Below are 9,266 nucleotides of genomic sequence, written 5' to 3' on the forward strand. Positions count from 1 at the left end.
GCGAACGTGTCCCACAGTAGGTTTGTTCAAGCTTCCACAATCGATCGGTGCAGATTGCAAGATTGTTTAAAATGGGTCTATTCGATCAACGCAGAGATGCGAATCCTGCTGCCGAGCTGAATCGGATTTGACTATAATTTCGATCGATTTCAACTTGCTTCATTGAACAACGACCAGACCTGGGGAGAAATTATGAATCTAAATCCGATTCCAGATACTCGATTCGAGTTAGTGAGTGCGATGCGATGCGAATTGGCGGAAAATTTACGGACGCAGCCTATGCGAACTCGAGCGGCGGAACAAATTGACATCTGCTTCGCCGCGTTGAGTATGTCAGGTTTAAGCGATTCCCATACATTTTCATCAAATGTGGTTCACCGCATTGAATCGCATTCACCGCATCGCATCGCATCGTATTCACTATGTCATCGGCCTATGTCATCGGCCTATGTCATCGGCCTTAGAATCGGTATTACGTATCTCGTTCGAGTTCTAAATCTTAAAATACTAGATTTCGAGTAAACCGGGTAGAAGATCATCTCGAAACGTTCCATTCGAATCGAGCTCGTTCAAGATCGGTAATGCCAAAGTCGGTCGAATCGAACGAAATTCGATTGTTTTTTGTGGATATTTTTGCCTGTTTTATTTTCAATTCAATTACGAGATGCTTGCTCCAAAGCAAATCAAAATAACTGAATAACAATAATGCATCATTGATTTAAACTCAGATATATTGGTTCGCATTCGTACAGTAATCTTGTTGGACTGCATTTTTTTTTATTGTAGTTCATTTTTGAGTTTCTAGATCAAAGAAAGTTTCATATACGATTAGAACTATAATTATGCATTCGTGAATCATATGGAGTTTTTGTCGACTTCATATTTTCAAATAAAAAATGAGACGGTCGAAGAATATTTTAGATATTCAAAATATGCCATCATCTAAAAATTTATAACAAATTTCCAAGTTGTCAGGCGAAACAGGGAGTATTACCTATTTAGGTTTATGTTTATATAAGATATTAAATAAATATCTTTATTCATTTTATTATAAGATTTTTTTTTAAAGACGCAGGTATATAATAATTTTTGAAACTTTTTAATAAAAAAGATATAGCTGAATTTATGCAAACGATTTTGAAACTTTGTTTTATTACTGTGTCAAAGTGGGTGTCACTGTTCAGTACGCAGCCTAATCGGTGACGTTTCAAACGTGATGTCACGCACGAAAGAAGAAAAGTGAAAAGAAGAGTTTTGGATCAAAAATTTTCTCCAGCGATCGGGATTCCCGGATTATCCTGTATTTATCTGCAATCCGTGTGTACTCCGGCGACTTCGGAACTAAAATGTCCGTCGTGCCGTAGATTTAATGGTTATAGGCAGTGCAGAAGCTTGAGCGTTGTTTAGATTACCAAGTGAATACGAGCGTACAACGTATTTAGCCCTCTACGAGAAAAGTTTTGCCGATTCGCAAAACGAAAAAGATCTACCTACCCCTTTGGGCCTTCAAGAAACGGAAAACCCTCCCAGAGGGGACAAAGTAGTTAAGTGAAAGGAAATTTGGGCTTTTCAAGCAGTTTTCAAATTTGGTTATAGCAAAAGACAGTTTTGAGATTGCACTTATCAACAATGGCTCGGAACCAGCAATTTAATCAATTTCTAGGTGCCACTCTGGTCTTAGCCGGATTGTGGAATACTGCCAGCAGTTTCTATCTGCCCGGATTGGCACCGGTTAACTACTGTAAACATTCGGAAAAATCCTGCAAGGTGAGTACTCGGTACCCGTTCAAGGGAGATGCCAAATCCCTGCTCGTCTTTCTTTTATGGGTGACAACTCATCACATTGGAGATAAAACGCCACTGGAAGAATGTGCATGTGTGTCATTTTTTGCCACTGCGGAACAGTTTGGCGAATAGTTTTGATGAGCCATGTCGGGGTTGCTCAAGACATGTTTTTTGTACCATTTTGCCGCGTCCAAATTTTTATTCTAAAATATGAACTTTATACCATTCACTATTGATCACGATGACATTGATTTATCATGTTTTGTAAAAATAAAATGATTTGTACTTATTTTAGACGTAATCAGTCAGATATGTAAACTGAACAATTCAATTCAACAATCTATCTTTGAATACATTGTTTAGCATATTTTTCGCTACTAAAAGTGAAACATAACGTTCTTGAAAAAATAATAATTTATTAGCAGCAAACAACTTACGAATTTAAACTGTTTCACCATAAATTAATATTAAACATTGAAAATATTTCGATACTTAAATTGCTACATCACAAATAGTATTTCAATTTGAATTTCAACAGTTAGTAACAAAAAATTTAGAACATTTAGCTTTGCATTATTAAACGTAGACATCTACTTACATTTAAAGTTTGTTATATTTCATCAAATGTTTTTCTTCTGCATTCAATTATAAGCACACTGCAAGTCGTGTATCGATTTATAAAAAAACTAATTGATCAGATATTTTAATGTAACGTTCGGTAATAAGTACAACAAAAAATGGAAAACTTTCAAGACCTTCACAATTCCGCCATTACCTAGCATTACAGCGTATTAAATACTAAAATATAAAAAACAAATTGTAACCTTCTTTAAAATAAACACCTAGAGAAGAATTTTATTGAATAATATAAAATGTGTCTAGTGATCATTCCTGACAAAAATATTTCAAGCTACATTGGTTTTTAAATTCTTTTCTATCCAACAGTCTGAGGTCATTCTCTACGTCAACCGTTTGAATACGGAAGAGTCGGTCATCCCTTACGAGTATCACCACTTCGATTTTTGCCCCATCGATGAAGCCAACTCGCCGGTGGAAAACCTCGGTCAGGTGGTATTCGGTGAACGTATTCGCCCGGGGCCGTACAAGATCGATTTTCTGCGTCAGGTCAACTGCGAAAAGGCGTGCACCAAATTCTACACCGGTGGTGATCCGGACAGCGACAGACGCTTGATGATTTTGAAGAAGGGCATGAGCTTGAACTATCAACATCACTGGATCGTAGACAACATGCCAGTAACCTGGTGCTATCCGCTGGACAATGATCGACAGTACTGTAGCACCGGATTCCCCATGGGATGTTTACTGAGAAGACATCCAGACGGCGAAGAGGGTTGCATGTTAAATCCCAGCTACAATCGGGCAGGATATTACTATCCGTTTAACCACGTGGACTTGACCATCACCTATCATAGCGGCGCAACCGAAGAGTGGGGAGTAGCGTTCAAACAGAACGGCGGAAGGATTATTTCGGTTAAAGTAGTACCATCGTCAATCAACCACAAGAACCCCGATCAACCGGATTGCTCAAGCAAGGAACCGATAGAAATAGCATCCAGTGCTCTTCCGAATGGTCAGAAGTTGAACATAACGTACACGTATTCGGTCAAATTCGTACAAAATAACACCATCAAATGGTCTTCCCGATGGGATTACATTTTGGAATCGATGCCCCATACCAACATTCAATGGTTCAGTATCTTGAACTCCCTGGTAATTGTGCTATTCCTTTCCGGTATGGTAGCAATGATAATGCTGCGTACTTTGCACAAAGATATTGCCCGTTACAATCAGATGGATTCCGGTGAAGATGCTCAGGAAGAATTCGGCTGGAAATTGGTTCACGGAGATGTTTTCCGACCTCCACGCAAGGGTATGCTTCTGTCGGTTCTTCTGGGGTCGGGCGTGCAAGTATTCTGCATGACTCTGGTTACTTTGGCGTTCGCCTGTCTTGGATTCCTTTCACCAGCCAACCGTGGAGCTCTGATGACCTGTGCTATGGTGCTATTCGTTCTGCTCGGTACTCCAGCCGGATATGTTTCGGCAAGGATCTACAAGAGCTTTGGAGGCATCAAGTGGAAGAGTAATGTTCTGTTAACATCGATGCTGAGTCCAGGGTAAGATCTGTTTCCCAAAAAAAAAATCGATTTATTTCAAACCATTTTTTCCTAACTTTTATGGCAGTATCGTATTTGGACTCTTCTTCATAATGAACTTAATCCTATGGAGTAAAGGAAGTTCTGGTGCGGTACCATTCTCGACTCTGATTGCTTTGTTGGCACTGTGGTTCGGAGTTTCGGTTCCACTTACTTTCGTTGGAGCTTACTTTGGGTTTAGAAAGCGGGTGAGTTTTGCTAGGTTAGTTATTACTAACTTTGATAAAAATTCAAATCGAAATTTTATTTTCTACAGTCTTTGGAGCACCCGGTGCGCACCAATCAAATTCCTCGTCAGATCCCGGAACAATCGATCTACACCCAACCTGTTCCCGGCATCATCATGGGCGGCGTACTACCGTTCGGTTGTATTTTCATTCAGCTGTTCTTTATTCTGAACTCGCTTTGGTCCAGCCAAATGTACTACATGTTTGGATTCCTCTTCCTGGTGTTCCTGATCCTGGTCATCACCTGCTCGGAAACAACGATTCTTCTGTGCTATTTCCATCTTTGCGCAGAGGACTATCACTGGTGGTGGCGATCATTCCTGACTTCAGGTTTCACAGCGGTTTATCTGTTCATTTACTGCTGTCACTATTTCGCCACAAAACTGCAAATCGAGGATGCCGCTTCCACCTTCCTGTACTTTGGTTATACACTGATCATGGTATTTTTATTCTTTTTGCTAACTGGCTCCATTGGTTTCTTCGCCTGTTTCTGGTTTATTCGCAAAATTTATAGCGTTGTCAAAGTGGACTAAGTAGTTTCTCTATATATTTATGAAAAAAAAAAAATATTCTCCTGTCCATTTTTTCTGTGACGGATTACTTCTTTTTCTCAATTTTGAGATAATTTAAGAAAGTCTGTAATCTATTATTTAACTCATCTCCTATCGAGGACAAAAGTGCGTGACAAAAACGATAACACTTGAGAAAATTAATTTTAGGATTGATTAAATGTCCAATTGGTTAAATACGAACAAAAAAATACCTAATTTCTTTGGCAGGCGCGGTTCGATAGACGAGTGTAATCAATAAATAGTGTTGAAAATTCGCAGACATTGCACATACACGAGCAGAAATAATTCTTAAAACCACAAGAAACGAAGGGAAAAAGAAAGGTGTGATTACTTTTAGTATCTATAAAGAAACAAGCAACAAAACATAATGCCTTATTTTATGTTTTGTACCATTTAGTCTGAGTCACGCTGTACTGGCTACATAATCTTAGAGATAAAGTAACCTTGATATGCATTCAACTAAACAACACAGTGTAGTTTATTTTTCGTTTAGTAGATATGTATTATATTTGAAATTGGCTGATTGGAAGCGGCGGTTTGAAACAACGAACACGCCAAATCTATTAACTACGATTAAAATTGGTCACCAGTTGTGATAACACAAATAACAAGCAACAACACGAAATGTGCAGGGTTATTTAAAGAAATGAACTTGAAACTAACAAAACTAGCAAACGATGATCATTTCTTTATACTTTTTTCTCGTTTTCCAGATCCTATTCAGACAAAATTATCGATATGTAGTTTATATAGACCGAAAAAATGTTAGAAAAAGCATCTAGCTTTTTAATTTTTTTTTTTCAAAATCATCATATTGTCATACAATGCTGTCATAAAACAATACAGATTTTAGCTCGGGTGGTATCGTAGGTGAAACCGTCTTTTGATTTCGTTGTTGTAAGTGATTGTGAACAAAAAAATTAATAAAATCACAAGGTGACTAAACAACAACACGTTTGCTAAGTATGATAATAACGAAAAGTGAAAATCAATAAATTATGGTAACTTATGATGTGTTTTAATTAACAGTTGAGAAATATAAAATACATTTACTAATCAGCTACGAAACCAAATATGATTATGAACATTTAAAAGATTAATAAGACTGCGGCGAATTGCACAATTTTTCATTCCATTATTTTACACTTCTCACGTTTTTCATTTGATGCACTTGATGCGTGCGCTTTCCACGTTTAACATCTTTGATATATGTACAGTAGAATCCTGTTAATCGAACTCCGGTTTTCTGAGCTTCCGCGTTATCCCAGCCATCTAGTTGCTACAAGATCCATTTAATTATCGAGCTTTGCGCTCAGATGGTATGCACAGCAATAGGAGAAGAATGTACATATTTCGTAGAGGATCCCCGAGGCCTCTACTGCTTCGAATTAGCGGAGTTCTACTGTAATTGGAAACCGATATATTTCAATTCAAATTTGTGAGATTATGCAATATTTGAAGTATCGAGTACGAGATATCAGTACTTAGATGTTATGCTAACAAACCACAAAAATTATCAAACAATCCATTTAAAAAAATTTATTAACGCGTACATTTCCTTTACAATCATTAATGATTATTATTATTATTATTATTATTATTATTATTATTAATTATTAAATAATTATTTAAGATTTATTGAACGTTCGTTAATTGTTGTTGTTGAATTTTATCGACGATTTTCGGCGAGTTTTACAAATTAAAAACGTTTTTTTATCAGTTGTCCAAACGTTTCGAGCTACTTTAGCCTTCGCTCGTCTTCAGTGGACACTAAAATATATTTTAAATCAAGGAATATTTAAATAAGGTAGTGTCGAGAGCCATATTGGATTTTTTTTGTGACGTCACAAAAACGAATGTATCGAAAATTTATATGCGAATGGTAGAAATTTCAAAGAAAAACATGTTTTAGAACGAAAATGAATTCCAATTTCATTTTGATTGTGTTGTAAGACCTCTATTTCACTATGTTATGAAATTTTCTGATCCTTTGAAGATTGCATTATGTTTTTTTCTCATTTTAATAATGAACGCAATGTCATCTTGAAGCTTAAACGTTCAAAAACGAAGATAAAATCTACTTTAAAAGGGTCTAGCAGGTAGTTATTGAGTGTGCAACTGATTGTCATGATTTTTATCCAATCGGTTTACCATATTCAATTCTTATGTAGAACAATTAACATCAATTGACACAATTGATTATTGTTAACTCGATTTACTAAAATGCGAATAAATAATATTGGTTTTATATTAAAGTTTGTTTTTTGATAACTTTTTTTGTAATAAGGATCTTAAACTGCTCTGACTTGATCATTTTCATGGAAGAATTTGAACTAATTTTAAAATTTTGCAAATTTGAGTAGGGAAAATCCACCATTTTTTCGAACTTAGATGGTCTATTTCATGCAAAAATTACTCGAAAATCCCACTTTTTTCGTACCATTCTTGAAGAGTAAAAATCCTTCTAGAATAACAGGTATTAAAAGTGGAACATTTCCAGCAAATTCTTCAAATTATCAAAGAAAAAGACAAATTTCCTAGTAAATTAACAGATTTTTCGTGATTGTGACGTCGCAGTTGTAGTGAATGTAGGTATAATCATGTATAAAAATAAAATATATAGGAAATGTCAAGTAATGTATAAAGAAAATATTCTAACATATAACTAATTGAATAAATATATAAAAAGTACTAGATGATTTCTATCTAGGATGGAGATCTCCACATTCTTTAGAATGTGTGTAGAATATAGAAGTGAGAATACAGATTTGAATGTGGCAACGCTGAAGAGAGTTTCACATGCCTGGAAAAGAGAAAACGAAAATCAGTTTGAACAAGAATGAAATGGAGAAAGGAGGTCTTCCGTTGTTTGATGGCGATCAAACTGAAAAGTGGAAGAATTCCGGTTGAATTAATTCAATCGGTTACGACAGCAGTGTGTACTAATACTAAAGCAAGGCTGCCTCGACACTACCTTCTTTAAATATTCCTTGATTTTAAATTACAATTTAATACTTATCAATTACAATTTTTTATTTCAAACTTACAAATTAATGGCTTTCGTCCGTACTAATTTGTTCTGGCTCAGTTTGTTTTGTTTTTCGTTTACATTATTTAAAATTTTTGCGCATTTAAGCTATTACCACAGACTAATACAGACATGACTCTCCATAGAAAATTCTTTCCAATTTTTCGCAAAAGTGCTCTTAAGTGATTGCCCTGCCATCTGGTATCGACATTGCCCCTAACCATTGAAAACCTTAAAAACTGTCGAAGTAGCCAGGGAAAATATTAATCGATCAGTAAAAATATAAACAAACAAAAACTCGGGAAAAATATCCTCAGAATTGTTTGATCATTTGAAAGTTTGTCGTAGGCGTCGCTGAACTCATTCCGTAAAAGCGGAACATCCCCGGAAGTGCGCTGCTAATGGAGACATACAGGAATTCCGAAATAGTAAATACTGTACATTTCCACTGCTTTAAATTTGTGTTTTTTTTAGGTTGATGACTCTAGTCCGAACACATGGTATGCTTGACGACGCCTGGATGGGATGAAAGAAGCGCTGTACCACTCACTCACGCACGACTGCACACAAGGATGAACGGTCAATTTTGTTTAGGTCCACACTGGATTCCGTTGGTTCGAAACAGGAGTATGCAATTCTCAGGGGGATGCAGTTTTCTCCAACCCGTGTGGAGCCAGGAGTATGCAATTCTACACGATTTCTTTACGTATCCGTGTGATCACTATTTATTTGCTAAGTGTTAAAATCTCGTTTTTAAGCTGTGTTTTCCTCAGTTTTAAGCTTTTTTGCCTCGAGAGCATTGGAGTTGAAAGCTGAAATCTGAGATAAAAAGCTGAAATCTGAGAAAAAGTTTGAATCTGAGAGATGTGCTCAACACGGGTTGAAGAGAACCGCATCCCCCTGGTTGGAAACTAACTACGCGCTATCACTGTCAGAACGCGTATCGCAGGCTTCGTCAATGTGCTGGCCAATCTACTTAGGTTCATGTGCGATGCACCGAGAACACAAGATCGGTCACATTGGAGGCTGGGACACTAAAGCTGATCAATCCAACCGTCGAATGGAAATGGATTGGAATCGAATGGAAAATCGCACCGTGAAAACCGGGAAGTCAGATTCAAGCCCGAGAAAAATACAAAAGGAAACCAAAATTCAGAATAATTATTTCAATTTAAAGTAAAAAAATTCCAAAAATTTGTGGGAGGAAAATCATAAGTTTTGAAATAAAATAATCATTCGGATTTCTCTTCAAATTCAAAAATCAATTGCATCTTTATAAAAAAAAACCTTTCAAATTAGAACTCTTTATTGCAAACTTGAAAATGTAAAAAGTAAGTAAATGTGAGCTTTATTGTGTTGAATAAATAATTTATGAGTGATTTATAAACGTTTTGATAATTTTGATAAAATGAACGTACAGGTCCATACCACTGCCAGAGACCGCACCTTCCTTGCCATTATTCTTGAGAAATTAATTTAA

At 36.3% G+C, this 9,266-nt stretch overlaps 1 protein-coding gene across 1 annotated transcript; it reads left to right on the forward strand.

The window, feature by feature from the left end:
- Positions 1 to 1,221: 1,221 nt before the first annotated feature.
- Positions 1,222 to 4,899, forward strand: LOC129747889 (transmembrane 9 superfamily member 2-like). Its single transcript, XM_055742271.1, has 4 exons — positions 1,222 to 1,767; positions 2,731 to 3,920; positions 3,988 to 4,147; positions 4,216 to 4,899. The coding sequence occupies exons 1-4, from the start codon at positions 1,630 to 1,632 to the stop codon at positions 4,717 to 4,719; spliced, it is 1,992 nt and encodes a 663-aa protein (XP_055598246.1). The 5' UTR covers positions 1,222 to 1,629; the 3' UTR covers positions 4,720 to 4,899.
- The last annotated feature ends 4,367 nt before the right edge of the window (positions 4,900 to 9,266 follow it).

The sequence above is a fragment of the Uranotaenia lowii genome, chromosome 2 (genome assembly GCF_029784155.1).
Source record: "Uranotaenia lowii strain MFRU-FL chromosome 2, ASM2978415v1, whole genome shotgun sequence".
Classification (NCBI taxonomy): domain Eukaryota; kingdom Metazoa; phylum Arthropoda; class Insecta; order Diptera; family Culicidae; genus Uranotaenia; species Uranotaenia lowii.